At 44.6% G+C, this 24,463-nt stretch overlaps 2 protein-coding genes across 8 annotated transcripts; both read right to left on the bottom strand.

The window, feature by feature from the left end:
- PRPSAP2 (phosphoribosyl pyrophosphate synthetase associated protein 2) lies at nucleotides 1–19,837 on the bottom strand. Of its 6 annotated transcripts, XM_014252695.2 has the most exons (14): nucleotides 19,366–19,837; nucleotides 17,514–17,609; nucleotides 15,574–15,750; nucleotides 12,562–12,681; nucleotides 11,984–12,134; nucleotides 10,845–10,897; nucleotides 10,647–10,713; nucleotides 9,875–10,047; nucleotides 8,841–8,956; nucleotides 5,307–5,362; nucleotides 2,852–3,000; nucleotides 2,255–2,325; nucleotides 1,170–1,316; nucleotides 1–690 (listed from the first exon to the last, which is right to left on the bottom strand). In XM_014252695.2, exons 5-14 carry the CDS (start codon nucleotides 12,100–12,102, stop codon nucleotides 532–534), a joined length of 1,110 nt encoding a protein of 369 aa, XP_014108170.1. In that variant the 5' UTR covers nucleotides 12,103–12,134; nucleotides 12,562–12,681; nucleotides 15,574–15,750; nucleotides 17,514–17,609; nucleotides 19,366–19,837; the 3' UTR covers nucleotides 1–531. The 6 variants fall into 6 exon arrangements, with proteins under 6 accessions (XP_014108170.1, XP_087920010.1, XP_005523124.1 ...); XM_088063884.1 differs by lacking the exon at nucleotides 15,574–15,750; XM_005523067.3 differs by lacking the exons at nucleotides 15,574–15,750; nucleotides 17,514–17,609; nucleotides 19,366–19,837 and adding an exon at nucleotides 14,816–14,956.
- Nucleotides 19,838–21,704: 1,867 nt separating this feature from the next.
- On the bottom strand, nucleotides 21,705–24,317 carry LOC102114484 (chemerin-like receptor 1). Of its 2 annotated transcripts, none has more exons than XM_088064098.1 (2): nucleotides 24,215–24,317; nucleotides 21,705–23,272 (listed from the first exon to the last, which is right to left on the bottom strand). In XM_088064098.1, exon 2 carries the CDS (start codon nucleotides 23,253–23,255, stop codon nucleotides 22,173–22,175), a length of 1,083 nt encoding a protein of 360 aa, XP_087920224.1. In that variant the 5' UTR covers nucleotides 23,256–23,272; nucleotides 24,215–24,317; the 3' UTR covers nucleotides 21,705–22,172. The 2 variants fall into 2 exon arrangements, with proteins under 2 accessions (XP_087920224.1, XP_005523123.1); XM_005523066.3 differs by lacking the exon at nucleotides 24,215–24,317 and adding an exon at nucleotides 23,782–23,849.
- Nucleotides 24,318–24,463: the final 146 nt, after the last annotated feature.

Raw genomic sequence — 24,463 nt, 5'->3', positions numbered from 1 at the left:
TTTTTAGAAAGCTCACACAAAACAAGTCTTTATTCTTTGTTGCAGAAAATAAATACAGGTGCATATTCCATATGCTTTTCTATAAAAGCACTCCTACAAAATCACTGAACTGCATACAACAGTACGACCTTTTTGGCTTTTAAAATGAAAATATTATACAGTCACTTCATTTTGTTATCATTTAAAGCACTTGTAGCAAGCAGCTTTGGAAAAGGAATGATTAATTTAGAAGCCAAATTCTTGCCTCAAGTGTTTTGTGGGATTTTTCCATCCTGTATAGTGCAACTAACCTAAAAGCAACTAGAACAGTTTTTTGTAAAACGTTTATTCCCACCAACCCCCCAAAAAACCCCTGCGAAGGGAAAAAAAACAACAACCAAACAGGTCTTAAAAACTGTTCTACCTTGATATTTAAACCAAGAGAAAACAAGAAGTGGCTCAATGGAAATATTAAGGTAAGCACGATGCTTCACAGCTCATTCTCTGTTCGCTTCCAGTTTGGCCCGGGGTGCTTCTTTAGAGGGAGAAGCTTTAATCATCCACTCCTATATTCCTGAAAAGGTACGACATGGACTCCCCATTGTGGATCCTGCGAATGGCTTCTGACAGGATCATGCTGATATCCACAGTCTTGATTTTGGGGCACTGAAGTTTTTGTATTTCGTGTGGAATTGTGTTTGTAACAACCACCTATAGGAAGAAAAAGTGATCAGGAAAACGTAGCTCTGTTATGTTTTCCACCTTTCATATGTGAAATGGAGTTTCACAGATCCCACAAAACCACTCTGGCTGACAAAACAATGTTTTACATTACTGCCAGGGTCACAATCTTTGGAAGAGCCATGTGTTGCCATAGGTTTCATGTATCCATGGATACTAATGGCACTGACCCTCCTTCCTTTCATTCAGCCAGACAAATCCAGAGGAGGTACAAAAATATCCCACCCACTGCAGGGAAAGGTGTCCAGCATCTTGCCACTTCCCACATTTCCCACTGCTATAGTTAAAAGACATGTGGATGCTAATATTCCAGCCACACAATTCCAGAGTAAGAAAGCCTGAACCAGGAACCTGGTTATTGACATATGTGTCAATAATCAAAACAGGAGAGAACTGCTTGCTTAGAGAAGCCCCAAATCATTGGATCAGAGCTCAGATTCCACACTTACTTCATCGATGGCAGACTCCTCGATCAGCCGGGGAGCGTCTGAGGACAGCAGGCCGTGGGTGGCCATGACAAAGATCTTGTAGGCCCCTCTCTCCTTGAGGGTCTCAGCTGCAGCCAGAAAGCTGTCAACATCATCTATGATGTCATCCTGCCAAAATCCCAGTCACCAAGGGTTCACCACACCAGACAAACCAACAGAGCACATCTGACTGGCAGCACAGCTTTACCAAGTGTAACAAACCCCAAACTATCTGAAAATTGCTCTTTTTTCTTGACAAGCCCAGAAATTACACTCTGCTTTAGAGAAATCATGAGTGCATCAAGGAATCATGGAATGGCCTGGGTTGGGAAGGGACGTTAAAGATCATCTCATTCCAAGCCCTGCCATTAGACCTTTGCTCAGAGTTCCACACAGCCTGGCCTTGAATGCTTCCAGGGATGGGGCAGCCACAACTGCCCTCATAGGGAAGAATCTCTTCCTTATATCCAATCTAACCCTACTTTCCTGTAAGTCTGAAGCCATTCCCCCTTGTCCTGTCACTGCAGGCCCTTATAAATAGTCTCTCTCCATCTTTCTTGCAGGCCCTCTCCAGGTACTGGAAAACCACAATTAGGTCACCCCAGATCCTTCTCTTTTCCAGGCTGAACAATCCAGAAAAAAAAAGCTTTCAGCCTCCCCTCACAGCAGAGCTGCTCCATCCCTCTGATCATCCTGGTGGCCTCCTCCAGACTTGTCCCAACTAGTCCACGTCCATCACTTCAGCTTCACTGGCATTTCTAAAGTCACCAATAGGAACAGGGTGACTCTCCCCTCCTGTGGTGTGCATGCAGCAGCTGAACCCCTTCAGGTAAGCACTGAACTGAATTTCACCTGCTCTGCTCATGGAAACAAGGTCCCAGTGCTGCTTTCAGAGTGGATCCCTTCAGAGCTCCCAGCCAGCTTTGTGAGTGTACTCAGTGCTGCCCCATCCTCTCCAGAAGTCCACCAGCAACCAAAGTTTAGTGGCTGATATGGAACAGATACTTGATTTCTGCAGCTTTAACATGTTTAATATGATTTAGGAGAACTGATGCCATCTCACTTACCACAATGATAGCTATTCTTCCTCCTACATCTCCAACAACTGTGATGGGTGGTTTTTCCTTGGGAATCAGCACTGATTAAAAGAGAAAAGAAAGAAAGAAAAGAAAGAAAAAAGAGAAAGAAAAGAGGAAATTTATATAATTTATTTGAACTATGGAAATGGCTGATGGGTCATCACTATTAGAGACATGAAGCAGCAACTATTTCAACAGCACTACTGAGAAAACCAGCAGGATTCTAATACATAAATCATTTTTTAAGCTTAATTAAAATATTAACTGTATTAATTTATACCTGAATTCTTTACCAATTCAATTAATTCTTAATTTCAACATAGAAACAGAGCGGCTCGCAGACACAACCAGTTCAGTCATCCATTGACAGCCACGCTGGGTTTATGCCCTGCAGTTTTGGAGGTGCAGCTGTAGGTCATATCCACATTCAAGCAAAAAGGAATCATATTCTCCCCACTATGAAAGATGTATTTTTTCTTTTTTCTCTGCGAAGAACCGCTCCTTTTAGACTGTCCATGCCTGCCAAACCAAATCCCTAAACCCACAAAAACACCAGGTAACACCTTCCCACACACACTTACTTACTGGGGATCTCCAGGCTGGGGTGGATAGCAGCTACATATTTGGCTGTAGGAGGGGAGTGCCGACCATCCACCATGTCAGACTCAGCATCCTGAGCTTCCCCGTGGATCACAGCGATTCCCAACCGCAAGCGCTCGGCAAACGACTGTGCCCTGCAGGGGAAGGGTTAACAGAACCCAGGAAAAGGTTAAATTTAAAATAATTCACCTGTGTACAATCCTAACCTATTTTCATTTTATTTCTAATGTTTCAGAGGGAAGTCAAACGATCCAAAAATTTTAGGAGAATTCACAGAAGAAATCAGTTGCCCCTCAGTATCTTGTTTTTATCAGGTTTGTTAAAGTTAGAATGACTTTCAGAACATCCATATGGGCCTTAAAGCAACAGGATAAATGCTGCAAGTCACAAAATGCTGACTACTCCCTTCTGCTTCACCCAACAGCCAAAATAAAATAACACTTCCCAGCCTTATACACTTCCCAGTGTAGAAAATAACACTTCAGCATCCTTGGAATCCCAGGCTTTAGCAGGACACATCTAACAGTAACCAAGAACAGCCCTGATGTCTGAATTGTCTACATTTAATAGGAAAAAAATTACTCATATCAAAAGAGAAAACAAGTGTTCACCTATTTATTTACTACTAAATAAAGACAATATCCCTGACCTGCTGACACATAACCTGAGATACCTTATGGAAAAGGGGATCTAGATGATCATTCTGCCTGACAAACCACACTTGGAGTTGAACAGCTTGGATTTTAATTAGCTGACATGAAGTTCCTTCACACTGCAGCATTTCTTCAACTAAAATTAGAAATTTCTGTAAAGAAGTGTAAGGCTAGTTGGGGGAGTGGGAAAAGCAGAGAGTCAGGAAAATAGGAATTTGCATCCCAGATATTGGAAGCAGCAAATACAAATTAGCACATCCATCCCACCTTACTTTGCACACCCAAGGGTTTGTGATCCTGCCTAAGCCACCCATCCAAGCCTCCTCTGGTCCAAGCAAGGCCAGCACATCCAGAGTGATTCACTCTGCTCTAACATCAGCACCTCAGACCTGTGCCTGAATCACCTCCTCTGTCCTTAAGCCTTATTTCACTATCCAAACAATCCAAAGTCCAGAGAATAATTTGCCCATTGTGACACTCAGTTAATTAAAAATGGAGAATCTTCCACCCTGTGGTTATCATACAGTTATAACGTTTTTGCAAGTATTAAATTACAGATAATTATTATTACAAACATTAAGAGTTATGACTTAGCAGGAATAATCCTATCAATAAAACCATATTAATTACCTTAAAATGCAGTATTAAACTGAATAAAGTTCAAAGTAACAGCCAAATGATTTATTAATTTTCCAGTGAGCTCAGAAACCACAGAGGCATTCTGAACTTCCCCACACAGGGGTTCTTTTTCACAAGCAGGCATTCATCAAAAGTATTTTCCTAGATTGTTTTCAGCCTGGATTAGGCTGAAACATCCAATTATCCCTCTCCCAGTACAATGTAACTCTTCAAATACTGTCCTTAAATACTCATAGGAACATGTGAAGAAGCTAAACAATAGAGTTCTGGGATCCTCTCCTCCATAAATCACTGCATGATGTGCAACTCATGTCTCTTTGCTGGCATTGACAATTACTGGATAAGCATTAAAATGCTGCAATAAACACTTGCCTCCACCCAAGAGGCAATACTCTGTGGAAAAGAAATGGAAAAGAAACAAATGTAAAATTACCTGGCCAAAACAAAAGAAATCACAAAAAGTACTGCTGGAGAAAAAGATGACAAAAACTGATTTGTTACAGAAAATAAGGAAAATATGGAGTATCACAATTTGTTGGCATGGAAGTCTAAATATCTTTTCAACAAACCCTTGGTTTGTCACCACAGCGAATACAGCATCTCTTAAACCATCATCCAGCTCTTACAGCACCTGCTGACAGCATTGTAATTCCAGAGTTTAGGAATGGTCAACTAAAAAGCTTCATGGATTAACAACAGTCATTCAACCACCAAAGATTTGACAATCACAATCATCTCAAACAGCAAACCCCATTTCACCATCTGTATTTAGGATCTGATCAGCCATGTTCTTAATTATGCCAGTGTTAAGAAAGTCATCTGGATTAATGGCATTATACTCCCAGCTGCTTTTCCTCATTTACAGCAGGAGTTTTATAATGTAAATGCACACAAATATAACATGATTAAAAACCTTCTTAATCATAAGCACTGCACTGATTTACCACATCCTTTTGTATATTTTTTTTCACTCTCAGATTTATTATGATTACAGCGATGATGTAAAAACTACACAGCTGACAGAGGAGAACTGGGAGGGGTGAAGGCTGCATCTTCTAATTATTGGGTATTTGTCCTTCACTTGATCCTAAGAAGAAAATCCCGACAGAGATTTCCTGCTCTAAGGCAAGAGAGCAGATCTTACCCACCTCTTTGCAGACGCAGGAGATTTGGCCACAATTACAGCATTCCTGTAGTCTGGTATCTGTAGTAAATAACAGATAGCAATGTCCACTTCATATCTTTAGACAGATTTAAACTCAGTAAGAATCAGAGAACTTTATTTTGCCAGAAGAATTTTAAGCATCGAATATTTTACCTATGAAAGCAACCTCAAGAATCCATGGTACATGATCAGGACTGACAGCTCAGTAAAAACATGTATTTAGAAAATTCAGATATTAACTTCAAACTGTACCTTTTATAAAGCCCATTTTATAGTAGAGATAACAGAGAAGTGACTGCTTTAGGACATCAGGGTTACACCCACAAGTGTTAAAAAAACCAGGAAACCATCAAAATTAAAGTTTCCTGTTCAACCCAAATTGTCTTTAATCACTAAAACCCAGAATTTTACAACTTCCTATTGTCATATAGAGCACCCCAAGAAAAGTCACGCCTCTCCATCACCTCATACTGACTTTCTATGGACCATCAGAAGGCATAAAACTTCCACAGTCACTGCACTGATCCTGGAGGCACAGTCTCACAGTGCTGCAAACTCTCCCACGCTGGTCAGCACGAGGAGATGCTGCTGCAAATGCTGACAGCACCAGAGGGATGAGACCAGGAACTCTGTGTTTCCCTCTGATGTCTGAGAGGTGCTTCAGGCTTCCCAACACAGTCTGCTCCTGAGTTTGCTGCCCCTGCCCCATTCTCATGCTGGTTTTTCACTCCAGGCTCCTGATCCCCCTTTAACCAGCATTTTACTCCCCAGCTCTCAAAAGTTTCTTACCCTCATGTCCATTTTCCCTGCTAACAGTGACTCTACATCAGATTTATCTGGCTTGTAACTTCCCAAGCATTCCACCATTCACACTTCCAGTTCTCCTTTCCAACAGCAACTACAACTGCACTTCTCCTGGTATCTCATCTTACCCCACTCCTTGCAAACAGAGACTTTTCCTTCACTGTGCTGCCCTGGGATGATCACCTATTTATTTATTATATATTTATTATCTGTTATGATCCTGGGATGATCTCTATGGAGAGCAGCTTAAAGAGAACCTGTCTGTCCTGAGCCAAGCAAAGTCCTACAGAGCAGGTCCAGTCCTCAGAATCCCAGTGTTAAGGGATGGAATACTCATCACCAAATACCTGCAATTTGATCTGTTAGGGATGGAATTCAGAGATTTGTGGGGATGACACCCTGTCATGCAGCTCACCACCTTGTCAGATGTCAAATACCCATTCTAGAGCACAGAAATACTTGGGGTTTCTGCAAACACAGGCAAAGCAAGTTCTTCCACAATACACAAACTGCACTGGCTGATTATTTTCAAAAGCTCTACCTGGAATGGGGGTGGGAAAAAAAAGGGAGTTCTGAATTTGGGCAAGGGCTCAACCAACAGAAAGCAAGAAATTTTCTAAGGACATCAGGCAACATTAACAATCCACACTGTTAGTAACTCCACCTATAAACTGGGAATTCAGCATGTTCTGTCCTTTACAAACACGGAGTTATACAAGGCTACAAAGATTAACATGACGGAAGGCATGGACAAGGCAGGACCTGTCACTTGACATAATAAAGGCTTTGATCTAGTTCAGACACCATTGCCTCATTTTTCCCCTGCCAAATTACCAAATTTGTTCTCGGCTTTTCAAAAATGAAGTTAGAAAGCCAGAAGTGTCATCCCAAAGACACTGAGGTGTCAACAAATCCATGTAACAAAGGGCTATGTCACTCTGGGATTAACACCTGCGTAAAGGAAAGAAGCCATAAAATATCCAACATTTGCCAAGCACACAGAGGAAAACACCAAATTATTTTCGTATCACAGGGATTTCACTGATTGGACTGACTTCATCCCAGAACAGCAAGTGATTCTCTTCACACCTAGGCATAAATTTCCAACGGGGAACAACTACAAGCCCTCATCCTCCTAACTTTCAGTGAAATGTTTTTTAAGTGACCTTCATTCTTATTAAGCTGGACTCCATTTCATGCTCCTCGGTACATCCCACCATTTCCACAGCTTTCAAAGCTCTGGCACTCCCAGCACAGGATATCCAGCAAGTTGTGGCCACCAGGAACTTGAGATGAATTCTGAATTCCCCCTGAGTGGCAATGGATCAAAGTTTGAAGCACAGATAAATGATCTGGCTGGTGAAGGTATTTGCCAGTACAGATCCCATGATCAGATCCATTCAGTTAACTCTGGTTTTAGAAAATCCCCTCATGGATGAGCAGAGAGGGATGAAGAACTGAAAGTATCTTTTAAAACTTCTCTACACATACTTCAGATCTCTACAAATGGTCATTTGTTGGACTGCACAGCAGACTCAAAGCTGCAACAATCCTGTGTAAACCATTAAAAGCTCCAGAATCAAAATGTGCTTCAAGACCAAATCTGGACCATGATCGTGTAATTGACCATAAACCACACTTTCAAGCAACACATCAAGGCAAAACTTGTCTTGTGTCTGTGTATTTGGTTTTCCACTTTTGTTCTTTGGTGGTTTTTTTTCAAGTTAGGAAGTGCTTACAATGTGCAATACTTCTCTCCTGGAACACAAGATGAATGACTGTGGCAAAGCCAGAGCCTGGAATTTTGTTCTGCCAATAGAGTCTTTGTCTCTATTACCAAATGAAATGATAATGAGGAATTCAAATGGTAACTGATACCCCAAACAGATTTTAACACTGTCATAACAAAATCATGTTGGTTTAAGTTTCTTTAAGGGGGTGAGGTGGGGTGTGTTTTGTTTTTTAAACTGAGGCATTCCTATCTCTATAAAAAGAAATAGCTTAGATTCAAAAGCAAGAGTGAGCTAAACCTTTTCTCTCACCAGGAAGAAAGCACTTGCTTTATTCCAAACTATCATTAGTCAGAGGCTTAACATGCATCTTATACCTACAATTATCATTTGCACATTTTGTACAGGCGAATCTACCATTAGCACTTCTCAAAACCCTTATAAAAATAAGATGGAGAAACAGAGGCACAGAATATCCCAAGTTAAGCTCCTCAAGTCAAGACACGCAGTCTGAGCAAACAGTGGGTGAGATTTCCACCCACCAGCCTGACTTTCAGAGCACAATCAATAGGCTCTCTCATAGTTTACAACTTCCAAAGTGTTTCTTCTTATGGGATTTAAATTTATACCCACATAAGCAGCCCAGCCTATAAATGTCAAGGAAACTGGAAATAGGAAAGGAAGAGGACATTAAGAGCAAGAAAATACTTTTTTTTCTTTCAGTGTTAGGGGAATATATCTAAGAAAAAAACAGCATTGCTGCATGGGTAAGAAAACATCAGCTCTTCAGGAAAGCAAAAGTTAAACCTGCGAAGAGAAGAACCAACAGGTCCTAACACTACTCGCTGTCCCAACATGACCCTTCCCCTCTTAAAATTCAGTTTGAAGAGTTAATCTTTTCAGAGGGATTTGCTTCAGATGCCCTGAGACATGACAAAAAAAAATAATTAAAAATATCAACTGTAATAACAGGCCTTCCTCACCTCTTCTTGGATGTACTGCAGTAAAAATGGGGATGCTCTCAAGTTATCAACTGGAATATTGAAGAAACCCTGAATTTCCTTCTGATGTAAATCCATGGTAATAAGATGAGTTAGTCCTTTAAAACAAAATAATATGACATACAGAAAAGCACATCAAGGAAAGTAAGAGAGAACAGACACCTGATTTTTCTAAGTTTCACTGCAGTCTGTCCAGAAAATCTCTAAGCTGCATGAGAACACTAAGTGAAAGTACACAATAAATTAATTTCAGTCCCTCTTAAGCACACTGGCATTAATGAGTTTTAAGGTTTCTACAGGGATTTTTTTAAAAGAACCTCAGAACACTGCACATATCTGACTCTGCAGTGCCACACTGAGGCAGGCAAGAGCCTTCTCCACTGGACATGGGACAAAATGGAAGCACTGATTTGTCCGATGTCACACAGCAAGACCCTGGCACACTCATTAGTTCTGAATTCCTGAAAAATGGGCCAAGCTCCTAATCAGAAACCTCAAAATAACAACCCAGATCACACAGTTTGTTGTAACTGTCTGCTTTTTCCCAGGGATGGCAGTGAAAGCAAAGAAGCAGAAAATGTGTTGAAGGCTGTGAAAATGAATAATCTCATTCTCCCACATGGTCTCAAATGTAAAGGACAAAGTGCATTTATCCAACAAGTAAAAAACAAGACAGAAATGACAAGGCACAACTGTTCCAGACTGTAAGAAAGGCCCAGGATGGTATTATGAGAGGTGAATACCACAGCCCAAAGCAGCTCAGCCCAGCAGACTCATTTTACCAGCTCAGTACAACTCAAAGTAAAACGGTCATATCAAATTTAGGTTTTTTATGAACTCATCATTTGGAAACATTTCTAATTACATTCTCCTTTTTACATAGGTTTTAAACCCATTAAAACCTTGGCAGTTATTTTTAAACAGAGTCCAAATTTGTGTGCAGATCTCTCTAAACCTGGAAGCTGACAGCAGGAGCCCCCTTCGCTCTGATTATTTAAGGACAGCCACATTCTTACCAGCTTTGCACATCATGGAGGCCAGCAATTTGGAGACAATGGAGCCCCTTTTCCTCATCTTGCACTGTTTGCTGTAGGGGAAGTAAGGAACCACTCCAATAATGCTTTTGGCACAGGAGGTTTTACACGCATACACCATGATCAGGAGCTCCATGATTGTGGTATTCACATCCCTGCAACGAGAAACATCTGCTTCTGTAGCTGGTGCATAAAAATCCTGTATTCACCGAAGTATTTAAACCCAGCAGAGATGAAGAGGGCACAATATTAGAGAACTGGTCATCAGCTAAGACCTGCATTTCTGCTGCCATTAAAAAAAAATGTCTTCACATTTGTAAAGTCCTTTTCACATAAAATTAAAGAATTTCTGAATCACAGGACACATTACCCAGGAAATGTTCCTCCTACATCTTAACTTGGTGATGGTGCTAGAGACAGGGAGCTGAGCAGAGAAGAATTTAAAGAGATTGACAAAAGCAAAAGAATACACTTAGGGAAGGAATGCAGAGACCATGGAGAAGGTTTTATTGCTATAGTCACTAAAAATTAAAATCAGAGAAGCTACCTTATGCCAAGGCTGTCTTTGTGTACATATAAAAACCCAACAAAACCACTATCAAAAACGCACCACAAAGAAAAGCCTCTATCCAGTTAATCTAAGCTTATTACACTGCATCACAAACATAAAAGGTGATTAAAAATAAAAACCAGAAGCATTCCTATGGACAGCCCACATCAAATGCTAGCAAAGGGTCTTTAAGCAGTTACTCACTTTGAAACCGTTTGGATGATAAATACATCCTTTCCTCTCACAGACTCCTGAATCTGCACTCGCGTTTCTGCCAAGAAGAGAAATATGGAATAGTTGCAAGAGCAAAATTCTTTTTAGAGTCTAAGAAAAGGGGAACCAATACATTCAAATTAGTATTTTAATCAGGTACATTTCCAATTTTGTTAATTTAATGCTCACCTCTGTTTGGCTCTTGATAAACCTGAACCTTCCCCATCTCAACTCCCAAGCGCCTGTGGGATCAGAAAAAAGGTATAAGTCAAGAAGGGGAGAAGAAGAGCAAATCTAAATGTAATGCAACAGTTACTGAAAAGGCTGCATTCTGTGGGAGAAAACCAAGGAAACAAAATCCCTAACCATAAAACCAGTAATTACAGTGAACATTTCTTTAAAAAGCACCTACAATTTCCAAAAGCTGCACTGCAGACTATGCCAAGCTTATTTTCCAGTCAAGCTCAGAACAAGCTGCAGGAGAAAAAAACTCTGGAATACTAAATCATGTAACATTTTATAATTTTTAATGTATTTCCTGCCCTACATATAAATATATACACACATGTGGCAACATACATGTGCACAATACTTAAAAAATCTGCTTTTAAATTATTCTTCTCTATAGAAAAAAGTCAATGTGGAGTGAAGAGGAAAGAGTAGCAAACACTATTTTATGGGCAATGGAAGAATAATATCTGCTGTATTTATTCCTTGTCAGCATTAGCTAGACCCCATCACTACAAAAAGGAGACCAGAGTATGCTGTGCACTCAGGCCCAGATTCTTTCCACATGTATCCTGAATTCCTTTGTACTCCCTGTTCTCTTCCTATCACACCCAAATTTGGGTAAATAAGCTTCTGGAAGAAATCCATCCTGTCTTAATATTCCCATCATGCATCCTGAATGGCACAGTAAAAATGTACTTAAGTCCTAAAAGTTCTGCAGAAGCTATTCATGGATTTAAGCTTAAGAAATGTTCCCATCCAAAATATACAGAGAGCAGAAGGGATGTAGCTTTCCTGCCTAAAAATACACTACAAGGAGTAAAAACTTCTGCTGTGATGATTTAACATTATGCAAACATTAATTATGCCACGTGTTTCCTATAAAATGCTGCAGCCAATCACAACCTGCCACAGAACAATTCAAACACAAGTTACTCCATTATTGAGCTGTTAAAACACACTCTCCAATAGAGCACACTCCATATTCTTGCAAATCATGGCAGTTTTCCCATGTAACTTTCTTTAAATAGGGAAATCAGGTGTCCAGTAAAACAAATCCCACCAGAATAACCCCAAGATTCCCTGCAGGCTTTACTTACTCAGCAATCCTCCTGGACAGCTCCATGCATGAGGGATTGGAATTAGCTGAGAACAGCACCAGCCCACCCTTGGTGATATTCATGATGGCCCCAATTTCAGTAGATGGCACACAAAACATCAACCCTAAGTTGTTCTGCCACTTCTAAAAGACTGCAAGAGATCAAAGATCATTTAAATCCATGTTAAGAAACAAAACAAAACAAAACATGACACATTTTCTGTTTAGAAAGTGAGTCTCCCAGAACCCTGGATATTCCAGCATTCTTAAAATCTGTTACCCCACTTTAATAGCTTCCCTACAGTGTTTCAAAGATTCCCCAAGACAACCCTCTAGCACCAAGGTTTTTTTCCTTTTTAACTGTTTTCCTCAGGCAATCATCCAGTAACACTGATACTTTTTTCCATCAGCTTGTCCAGTTCATTTTCCAGAACTGTGCAATGTTCATTGATTTTTCCAAAATCACAAAGACAGTCAGGGGTAGAACTGAGCTAAAAAGAGCTCCTGGGCCCTGGCGAGAAGAGTCTATTTCCATAGCTGAGTCTTTTTTCACTACTTTGCAGTAACTTATAAACTTACAAATAAGGGTGAAATGTAAGGAAGAATTCAATAAAGCTGGCAGCTGTAAATAATGACCTCTTGCACAGCAAATCCACTTGCTGAAGCAGCTGTTGTCATTCTTTGAAAGCAATATTTCACCTGTGAAAACAGGAGAAAAATATCAGGAGGAAATCAGTATCATTTGTTTTTTGTTTCAAATATAGGCACAAACCACTAATCTCACCAAGGATTTGATGGAATTCCATCTTTTTATTATTCTTTGTAAATCATATTTTCATGGTTACTTCTACTATAAATTTTAGTCAAATAAAAGGAAAAAAATGATCCCTTTGACCAGCATAGATTGAAGCAGCATTCAACTCAAAATCCTGCTGCACTTCACTTCAGCTGCATAAATAGTCCAACCCTCCACCACCCATTTCAGCATTACGTAGGAGACTGGAAATATGAAATACGAGTGGCATAATTTAAACCAAAGTAAACAGAAGTTACAGCTAAATCAGTAACTTCTTTCCTGGTAAACATCTGCCTGCTGAGAAACAGGATTATCTAATAGTCATGTGTAATTGGTTAGAAAAAGCTGATGATGTATCAACTATTAAGTACTCCAAAACAACAACTAAAAGAAAAAGAAGAGTTTTGTATTTACAGGAACAGCTGGCGAGGTCTGTAATGCAACTGCTTCACACCTCCTTTACAACCAGACAGTCTAGCTCAATTTAACTTTGTCAGAGGAACCCAATTCACTCTTGTGAAGAGCCAAAGTCAAGTCAGGAACTTCCTAACAACAAATCTGTTGGTGCAAGTCTGAGCTCTGCTCAACTGCCGTGAATGAAAACCTGCCTGTCATCAGAACTCCCAAACTCTGCACAGACAGAGCACAAACAGCAAGAACTTCTACCCCCAGAATGTCTGAATGTTTCATTGCGCTAGAAACAGAAGGTACCTCCATACCCCCAAAGCAAGACCTGTATCCCTCTCAAATTAAATACCTAAATAAAACCCCATTTCTTAGCTAGTGTTTCTCTGCTCTGCTGCTCACTCACTCCCTACAACTCCCAGCTGTCAACTAATGGCCATCACCCATCAAATATTCATGGTGGTGTTCAAGATCCATCTCAGCTCCACCAGAGCAAGCACAGACCTGAAATGTTTAGGTCTCAGAAGAGCACCTGAGAGCACCCTGCTTGTGTGCCTGGATGGGAACAGCACGGAGGCAACTTTCCATGCTACTAAAAGCATTCATAGAAGGCATATTTTTGTCCAATTGTGTGTGTTCCTTGTTTCCGTAGATTAGGGAAATAAGGAGCCTTAAGAGATCTGAAAAGATGAGTTGTTGGCTCCCAGCTATTGCTGAGGGTGCACTTTACAGCACAATAAATTGATGTATTTACAAGCAACAGTGAACACAGCTCTTCATGTAACTACAGGTCAAGGACTTGCTTGTGTACCTCAGCAGCTACAAGTGGGCTATGGTGCGTTTGGGCAGGGAAGTTGCATTGCAAGAGTAATATGGATATATCAACCTTCAGACAGGCGTTGGGATGAAAGCAAGCTCACAAAACTTTATTAAATGTGCAAAGACACGACTCCACAGGGGTACATGGGACCATAACCTTCTGGTTTGAGGTGGGCCAGCCTTCCAAGGTTGAACACAAGCAGCACAGAACAGGCTGCAGGACAAACTCCTGCCTTTGCTTTTGGGCTGCACACAATTACACAGACACATCATGATGAGCACAAGAATTACTGGGCACACATGGCTTTATGCTTCCATGAACTGAGCATGTCCACACAGGAAGCAACACAGGCAGGAATACCTGGATGGAATAACCATGGTACTAAGGAATGGGATGGAGGGAAGCCGCATCCTCATCAATCTCCCCATAGGGAATTTTCCCGTCCCTCCACACTCGCCGATCCCCCTGGGCTAACAGACCTTTCCAGCCCACACCTCCCTACCAGTCCTTCAGATGCTCCAGGTGGGTTACAGAGGCCCCGAGGTCCCCGTGGATCCCATCCCTCCGCCCCGAGAGCGGCCCGGGCACGCCGCAGCCCCACGCCGCTGCCCCTCACCTGTGGGACTTGCGGGGAGCCCGAGCAACCCCGAAAAGGGGCCGCCCACGAGAGGGTCTCCATCCCCTGAGGGGAGGGCGACGTAGCCCATTCCTCAAGCGTCGGAACCCCATGCGGGGAAGGGGGATGTCCTGCCCTCACACAGCCGGCTGAACTGGGCTGAGCGGGCGGGAGTGCCCCTCGCTGAAGGCCTTACCTGCCGGCTCCGGCCCCCCGGCCCCGGGAGAAGGCGGCCCGGCCGGAGGGGAAGGAGGGGGAGAGGCAGAGGCGGCGGCGGAGCTCAGCCCCTCCGGTGCTCCACGGGCAAGATGGCGGCGGGGCGTGAGGGAGGGAGCGCGGGCGGGCGGGGCGGGCCCGAGGCGACGCCCCCCCCCCCTCCTTTCCCCCCCGCCGCGCTGAGGGGACCCGGCCGCCGCCATCTTCACCCTCCGCCCGCCGGGGTTGTGGGTGCCGGGACGGCGTCTTGGAGTCACAGAATCTTAGAATTTTAGAATCGGCAGTGTTGGAGGAGACCGTCAGGATCATCCAGTCCGACCGTCAACCCAGCAGTACCACGAAACCGCATCGCCAGATGTGGATGCCTCTTCCAACACCTCCAGGGATGGTGACTCCGCCACCTCCCGTGGGTACCTGTTCCAATGCCTGACCACACGGACAATACAAGAATTTTCCTGGTATCTAATCTGAATCTCCCATGTCTCATCTTAAGGCCATTTCCAAGACCAGCCCGCTCCTCACTACAACATCTTTTCAGGGAGTTCATTAAGAGCCCTTGAGTATCCTCCAGAGTAAACAACCCAGCTCAGCCATTCCTTATAAAATACATTTTTTTCTAGACCCGTCCTGAGCCTTGTTGTCCTTTACTGAAAAAGAGAAGTACAGATCTGAGTCACCAACTGGGATGATGGGGGAACCCCAACACCACAATTCAGCTGCCCCCACACCAAAAATTACCCGTGGTGCAAAATCCATGTGGAATAACGTGGTGATGTCCACAGGGTGCCATTATTTTGGAGCTCACATCTGCATTCCCAGCAGAGAGGAAGCTCTGGGCATCTCCATCCCTGCCGGACACCGCGCTGCCATCTGGCCTTGGCCATCAGCAAAGTGTTTATAGAAAAAGAGACATTTCTGCAAAGTAAATTAAGAACAGAAACTATCAGTGGCCTCTCAGTTCCTTGTCAAAAGCACACGTTTATCCAGAGTCCTCTCAAGACTTTCCTTGCCACGTAGATTGATTGAACTGCACAAAGATTCTCTTTACATCTGAAATGAGACTCTTATTTCAGTCACCATGTTTAAAAAGAAAAAAAAAGCTTTATCCCAAGACACCCATGACAAAACTGCTTTGAGGAAGTTATAGTCATCCCACACAGACACACATCCCTCTTTTAAATACAAAACCCAAACACCATGTTTTTTCCCCAGACTGCACAGCTACAACCTGTTTTAAATTACACTTCTCAGTACACCCAAGCTGAACAGCATTTTATGGATCAGAATTTTAGCATAAAGATACAAATCAGGTAGTTTCTGCTGCAGCTTTTCTCATACAAAGCAATTAAATTTGATTATTCCTAGACTGAAGGGTGCACTGGAGCAAGGCTGATCATCCCAGCAGATATTTCTGTCCATGATGGCCTTAACGTAAAAGAGGAAAAGCCACAGACCAGCTCACCAAGCATGCCTGCAAAGGCACAACATTAAATTCATAGCTTGAAACCATGTTTCTGCCACTACAAGCTGCATTTTATACTTTAAATATTCACAGGCCAGTGTTTTCCCCAGATTCCACATTTGCTTCTTGCATTCCAAGACTTGGTCGTCTCCTTTTTTGATTTTTATTCAGCAGAATCAGAGCTGGGGAAGAAGAAGCCGTTTAACGTGGAGCCGTGGAGCAGATGTTGAGCACTCCACTTGCAGGCTCACAAAGCCAGGACATCTGTTAGAAATATGTGAACAGAGAGGCCATCAGCCTCTTAGGTGCTGCAGTGATCCTCTGCCTTTCCTACATCCCCTTCCAAATTACTGAGGTGGAAGGGAATAGTCCCGTCCCTCGCCATCCCCAGTCCATGTTTTTCTGCTTCCAGGCTGGTTGCTTCCACACAGTTGGTTCAGGATCATTGACCCAAGCAGGTTTTGTTTTGTTTTGTTTCAAGGCTTTCAGGGCAAAAAGGAAGGAGGGTGAACTTTTTGTTGGTCTCTTCACAGAGCAGCAGAGATTTCTCTTAGCATCAGTCTCCCTTGCAGGATTCTGCTACAGGCTGGTGTGACAGAACAGTTTAACACAGAACAACCAGAAACAACACATGGTGAAGCACTGACCCATAATGCAATTAGCAGCCTTCCCCAGAAGCATTTTTCAATACCCCAGGGCACTCAGAATTTGCTGACTGTTTGATTTGTGCTGCCCCAAATTCCTGACGTTGCTTAAGCAAACCACAGGACCGGGAACTAAATGATCCTGTCTTCCGATCCCTTTTTTATAAGGCTACTGCCTTTGTTTTCTTAGAGAAAAAAGATTAATTCCTTCCCCACCTCTGTCTTCCTGACCAGAGGAATACCAGTTTAAATCTCAGCTCCCAAGGGAAAGGGATTTGTTAATTTGACAATACTCTATCCAAACACTAGGAGTTCAACAAACAGTTGCTCCAAGATGAGCACATGGATTTTATTTCGTTTGCAATGATTCAATTAGCAGCCATCTAAGGAATTCTGAAAATTTGCTGGGTGTGAACACTGGCTCACAGAGGTTTATTGTTCTTAATCCAGATGTGACCCTGGCAAGCAGAGATGTGCAAAAAAAAAACTCCCCCCACACCACACCTAGTCCAGCCAAGGTGAAGGGCACTGCTCATCCAGCACTGGGCTGAACGACAGCCTGCATCCATCACCTGAGAGAAGATAAATGCTGCTGTCATCCTGGCTCCTGAACTCCATCCATCACTGCTCAGCCATGTTGACTTTTGTTTGTTTGTTTGGAGTAGTTTCTGTTTAAAAAAAAAAAAAAAAAAAGTGGGTATTAAAGCTCACCTACCAAACCAGCAGACAGTGAGAATTATCAGACATGGTGCACCAAAGAAACGCTCTGATTTCATCCTGACAGAGCTCTGTGGGTAGGTTTGGTCTCTCCCAACAAATAAAGGCATCCCCAAAACATCTTCTACTCTACACAGCCTGCAGGGAGGTTCTGCAGCACACCTTCACACTGAACACAGACCAAAAGCCATCACCTCCCTGCTCCCCTACCTTCAGCTTTATTGCCTGGGCGACAACTGTGTCAAATTTCCAGAAGATTCTGCCTTGATAGGCAGCTAGGGAGGCAGAACTCAAAACAACTACAAATGCATTCTGGAATTGATGGAAGGAGATGCAATTTTATCATATCTTGGGAGTGATCTGGAAATAGCATTCCCCATGTCTGGGAAGCAAAGTGCTTTAATAAGGGTCCTGGAGCAGGGAACACATCTTCCCTTCTTGAAGGGCTGTGGCAGTAAACAGCACTCATTGCTTTATCAAATATTACTGCTTGGCTGTGTGTGGGAAACAGGCACAGACTCATTTGTCACAGGCTTGTTTCCCCTGAGTCACAAAGCTCTGACTGAAGGAGCCCTGAGTTCAGGGCTTTTTTTCCTGTTTCCAGCTGCTCTCCCAGTTCCTGGTTAGTCTGTAATGTTTAACAGATCTGCTGCATCAGCTCCAGCACAGACACGGGGTTATCTCCACCCAGCCTCCCAACAAGGAGATGAGGTTTGTGGAATACCTGCAGTGTGACAGGTCCTGCACAGAGAGGTGGCTCGAGCTGGATATCAGGGCAAGGGTTTGGACAAACACTGCCCTGAAACAAAACCCAGCAGTGGAGCCTCCTGTTTGGTTCACAGATTCCCTCTGCTTTGCTGTGCATGGGCAGCTCTGTCCTGCACAGTCTGTGGAACATCCTGTTCACGTCCATCACCTGATGTTTATGGGTGTGGTTTGCCCTTTGAATGGCCTTTAGGCAAAATTGGTTGGACTGGACAGTGAAATCGTGTCATTTTAGGAATTTGAACAGCTACACAGTCCGTGACAAACACTAATTAGTGCTCTGTTCCTCTTTGTCCTACCGGCTGGGTCCCAGCATGATTTGCCATTTGCCTCACTAAGCTGCACCTCCTCTCCAGAGAGCACACAGGCACCATGCCCTGTGCAGGCATCCAGTGGGCACAGCAAGGGCTTGACTCGGTCACTGGAGAGACACTTTGCAGATGAAAGCAGAACTCAGTGTACAAGAGCAGCTCCTGTGCTTTGCCTGCACAGCTGCAAGGCGCAAAGAAAGATTTGGTACCAGCCTTGGCCCTTACGCTAAGCAGGAGCTGGGAGAGGTGCAGGGAAGCAGCAAAGGGCAACCAGCAAAGAGTAGCCTGTGTCCTCCCCAGTTTGGTGCCAAGCAGGAGCAGCCCTGGATCAGCAAGAGCAGATTAATGCCCGTGCTGGGAGTGGGACCCTCACCCAGCTGCTACACCAAAAAAAGGCTGAGCCTTACCCAGGTCTCTTCAGCCTACCCCACTTACTGATACCATTACCAGCATCTCCTTCACAGAGAAGCTTTCTACCAGAACCTCTCCTCTAACTCCCTGGATTATTTCCCGCCTGATTTCAGCAAGCTCTGGAAGAGACTCTGCTCTCAGACCCCTGCACTGTCTTTGACCTCATCAAACAAGTCAATTACCCAAGTTCAAGAGCAGGATACTTAAAAATTTTACTCACCAGGGAAGTCTCACCAGAGAAGAGGTGTGAGGACTGTGAGGCTTCCCAGAGGCTTTTACTGTCTCATTAAGCTCTCCTTAATGAGGATTTCCTCACCTGCTGCAGTGTCCCTCCCATTCATTTGCATTCACTAGCCTGCTGCTGGTACTTTCAAGGCTGTCTTAGCTCCCATTCCTTCCTCTTTCCTTGTAACTATTCTGAACCCAGTTTTTACCTCCCTGCTGCCATCCAGGTGCCAGGGAGAAAATGCTTTCTCCTCTTTTGTTACCGCTTGCCACGTCCTCCTTGCCTGGTTTCCTCCCTGACATCTCTGCAGCTTCTCCCAGCTAGAGTCACCTGCAACAGTCTCTCCTCCAAAGCAAGGCAGCAACAGCTACTCCTGGTGAGATCTCTGACTTAAATTCTTGCTAAAAGCTTGCTTGTTCTCTCAGCATAGCCTGGGCCACACACACCTCAGTGCCTGGACCCTGAACACCCCGGTGGCTCTGCCCATCCCAGCCCGCTGTTTGTAGGAGCGGGGCTGTTGGATCGGCCCCTCTGCAGGACCAATGAGACCTCACACCAGCAGGGCAGCGGGTTCAGCACCTTTCTCAATGACTGCAAATACTGGGAGGTTCAGGCTGTTCCGCTCATCCCACGGCATCTGAAAGAGCATTGACAGCAAAGCTGCGTCAGAGCGGGGCACAGCTGACAAAGCAGCCGTTCAGCCTCCTCCGATTGCCTGTTGGAAAGGATTTCCCCCTTTTTTCCTTCAAGCTTTTCTAGATAAGCATATGGCAAGTGGAAATATCAGAGAGAATGAACTGCCTCCTAGTTGGGAATGAGAGACTGACAATTATCCCTGTGATAATGAGATAGTCTGAACATGAGGGAACTTGATACAATGGGAGATTTATCTTGGAAGCAATCCCTTGGCAGCCTGGCCTGTCTTGCTGTCAGCACGGTTTCCCATTGCACAAAGGGCAGGGATCAGACTCAAGATGACAAATCCATCTCTGTCTCAAGCTCATCCTGCTCCATTACCAATGGCTTTTCCAGGGGTAATTCCTTAGGTCATCCAGATGCTCTGCTTCACTTAAATCATGTTGTCCCATGGGAATCTGTAGCCACCTTGGATCTCCAAAAGACCTGGAAAATTGTTTTCTTTCCTACCACAAACCGGGTCAACACTTCAACTCGTGACCTTCAAGGCTGCCATGACTGAGGAGAGAGGCAAGACAGGAGTCTGAAGCCTTGGTCCAACACTCACAGAGACTCTTGTCACAATTACGTGGACTCTGCAAACAGATAAGGAAAACCAGAAAGAGCAAACGTGGGTCTGCACAACCTTGACATGGCAATCGATGCTGTAGTTTACCTCCAGGAGCAAGTAAATAGCCCCAGAGTTACATGCTGCATAGCAAACATTGCAGTTTTATCTGCATGACAGGCAGCAATTTGTGGCAAAGGTTAAAATCTCTCTGTTCACTCAAGCTTGACAGATGATGGTCATGTTCCATTCCCTGTTCTCAGCGGGTTTGTGCATGAATGTGAGGTTAAGTGCATGTGTGCCTTTAGGATCACGACCTTCATTCAATACTGCATGGCCCAGCAGGCTCATAATTAATCCCCAGCATGTTGGAGTGACAGCGCTCACTCGTAACGTCATCCATGCAGAGCTGTGAGCTACGTGTAAATTCCTACATTCCGGCTGGGAGTCAGGGATTTTCCAGCTAGCAGAGTGGGGAGGCTCCAAGGCAGGTTTCTGACAGGACAACTGGTAGATTGGACTAATTTACAGGTAAATTGGGTAGGGCAGGAGAGGGAGGTGTGATACAGTGACTGCTCTCTCAGCTGCCAAGGATGGGCTGGGAATGACGACACTTCAGTGCTGTCTGTTATGTGGCCAACATTTTCTGCTCACAAAAATATAAGAGTTCCAGAGGCTTATGAAGCCTGTAAGAAAGTCCCCACCTTCTTCATCCTGGGCAGTTTGCAAACATGAAGCATGACCAGACTCAGCTCAGTCACTTTTTCTTCTTTCTCCTCCCAATTCTGGTTTTCAAATGTACCCAAAGGTCTGAAACTCAACAATAAACCATAACCACAGTCTGGCAATCAGATCCATGTGCCCCAGGCAAGTCCTCACACCCAGGTCATGTCCTGTCTGCCTCACTCATAGACCTGCTGCTAATACCAGTGGTTTGTTTCCAAATTCTAGATATTTAATCTTTTTATCTACTTGTTCTGTTACCAAAGACGAACCTGCTCAGTCAGGTTGGATCAAGTATTTTATCCCACAGGTGACACAACAGGCTGGGTATGTTTTACACAAGTTTATTAGGGGTTAATATTAATTCACCAACAGCACAAACTATCAGATCTCTGCTATTTAAGGGCTGCAAACATGACAAACACAGAGCATTGCTCAGAAATAGTTATGCTGTACATCAAATCAAATCTGAGTAACAGCAGCACGACCACTGATTTGTCCTGCTTGAGGAGAGAAAAGATGAGTGTCTTACTCACTGTTCCATTCCCTATACATACAGCCATTGCATTTAACTTTCTTTCTAAAGGCTCCATAAACAAGAGTCAAAAGGCACAAGGAGTAAAATGCCGCTACTTTGACCCACCTTGCTGCAGCTCCAGAGAGTTCTTCCATTCCCATTGCATGTTAAATCACAGCATATTCGAGATACCTCCAAAACACGAAATCACACCTCGTTAGCAAGTGCAGCCCTTCACAGTCCCCAGTCCCATGATCTGAGTTCTGAAATGAGGGAAATTGTAGAGAAAAGAAAGGCCCCTTCCACACCAGCACCTGCTCAGACCCTCGGGATCTCTACTTCCGAAGCAGACCTGGACTTTCGCCGGCTGGTCAGGCTGCCCAGGACCGACTCCTCGCTAAAGGCCCCTTCAAAGGTTGACAGGATGGACTGGCGAAACTTCTCCTTGAAATCTGGCCCCACAAAGACGTACAGGATGGGGTTGATGCAGCTGTTGAAGAAAGCAAGGCTGGAAACCAAGGGGATCCCTATGTAAAGCGCCAGTTTCATCTCATGGCTGGAAGAGTTTTTGGATATTTCCAGCAAGGAGAAAACATGATATGGAAAATAACAGAGGAAAAACGAGACTGTGACTGCAATGATGATTCTGTAGGGCTTTGCAGAGTTGGCCAACTGCCTTCTTTTCAGCTTGACAGCCACGACGCTGTAGCAGATGAGAATCACCACGAAGGGGATGAGGAACCCACACAAGAATCGCGTGATGATCATCGCTTTGTGCCGCACCCTCCACAGCCTGCGCGTTGCCTCGGACGTGTAATCATCAGACAGCGCAAAATTATTGTAACAGCTGGTGACGTTCCTGGAACTGACCACAGTGTCCCGAAAGACGAGGTACGGGGAGCTGAGCAGGACAGCCAGGACCCACGTCCCCAGCGCGATCCTGGCCGCCAGCTCCGGGCTCCTGCGGTTGTGAGACCAGACAGGAAAGGCCACAGAAACGCAGCGGTCAACGCTGATGACCGTCAGGAGGAAGACGCTGGCAAACATGTTGAGGAAGGCGATGGTGCTGTTCAGCTTGCACAGGAGCTTCCCAAATGGCCAGTGGAAGCCCAGGGCGGTGTAGGCGATACTGAGGGGCAGGAAAAAGGTAAAGATGAAGTCAGCTATGGCCAGGTTGAGGAACCAGACGGAATTCACCGTCTTCTTCATCTTGAAGCCTGCAATCCAAATGACGAGGCCGTTCCCTGTTACCCCCAGCAAACAGGAGATGCTGTACACCACCATGGAGAGGATGTGCATGGTCTTCTGGAGGCCAGAGTAGTAGTCATGGTCAGTGGCGTTCTCAGGCTGCTCCGTGGGACAGCTGGCAGAGAAGGGTGAAGGGGAAGAAGTGCTGTCCATCGTTAGCAAGCCAAGACCTGAAATCACAACAGATCTGTTTTCTGCAGCTCAAGAGAGGTGAAATATTTGTGAGCAACTGTGCACAAAATGTGTATGAAAAGCCAGATTACATAAATGAATTTATAATTAATATAAAGTCCTCTATAGCACGAGCAGCTGCACCTCACAGAAACCACCTCGACCAGAGAAACCAAACCCAGTTTTGCTGTTGGTGTCAGTGTCAGAACAACACCTTTATCAACAGTCCACAGCAGCAAGCCAGCATGGGCCAGCAGCAAAACTCTGGAAACCCAGATCCCCGCACTGTGATGGGTCCTCTTTGGATGACCAGTAACAAATTATGACAGCAAAAACTATCTAGGCTGGTAACAATGATGTTAACAGACTATTTCCTCACTGAGCCTCTTCCAGGGAGGTGCAGAGTAACACCCGAGCTGTATCCAAGTGTATCCATAGGCACTTTACCACTACGCTCTGCTGAGCCCACCCTCCTCTTCATCTCTCTCCTGTTCATCCTGGCACTTGCCTTGGCAGATCCCGGCAGGATTCACAGTGCTGTTCCTTGGCAGCCGGTGGTCTCACCCTCCTGACTGTGTCCCCTTCTGCTGCTCCTCTCCAAGGTGACTCACACTGCCTCACCCCATTTTCCCATGGCTTGGGATCACGAGGAATTTAGTAGGGTCACTTATGCCCTAATCTTCTTCCTCAATTTGTGGTGTGTTGATTTAACCCCTGAAGACCCAGAGGGTGCAGGTTCCCTGGGGCTGGTTGGCCAAGCCCACCCATTAACTCAGATTTGAAGAATGATGAAAACACGGCCCCTCTCCTGCCTGTGCCATTCATTCCCCTGGCAGCTCTCCCTCCTGAGCACCCAGAAATCCTTCTGGGCACCAGGGTGCCCTGCTGCGACGGGGGACAGGGCCAGCTCTGCTCCCCACAACAGCAGCAACGTGCCCAACCTGTGCCAGGGCCTGGCACCACCAGCTGTCCTGAAGACACTGTCCTGGAGACAGGCTGGGGGGGTTTTGGGGGTGCCTGGAAATGCTCCCTGCCCGGTGCAGGGTGTTGAGGTGCCCCATCCTTTGGCTCATAGGGGAAGTTGTAGGACAGTGGGAACACCACAAGGCTGGGGGAGAAACACCTGGGGGTACACGGCAGGCAGGGCTGGAGTTGTGGGTGACAGAGGAGGGGTGACAGCAGAGGGGTGA

The sequence above is a fragment of the Pseudopodoces humilis genome, chromosome 18, assembly GCF_049639895.1.
Source record: "Pseudopodoces humilis isolate 2021_Gansu_Grassland_sample_001 chromosome 18, ASM4963989v1, whole genome shotgun sequence".
NCBI classification, from domain to species: Eukaryota; Metazoa; Chordata; class Aves; order Passeriformes; family Paridae; genus Pseudopodoces; species Pseudopodoces humilis.
This window is presented reverse-complemented; position numbering and strand designations above follow the sequence as displayed.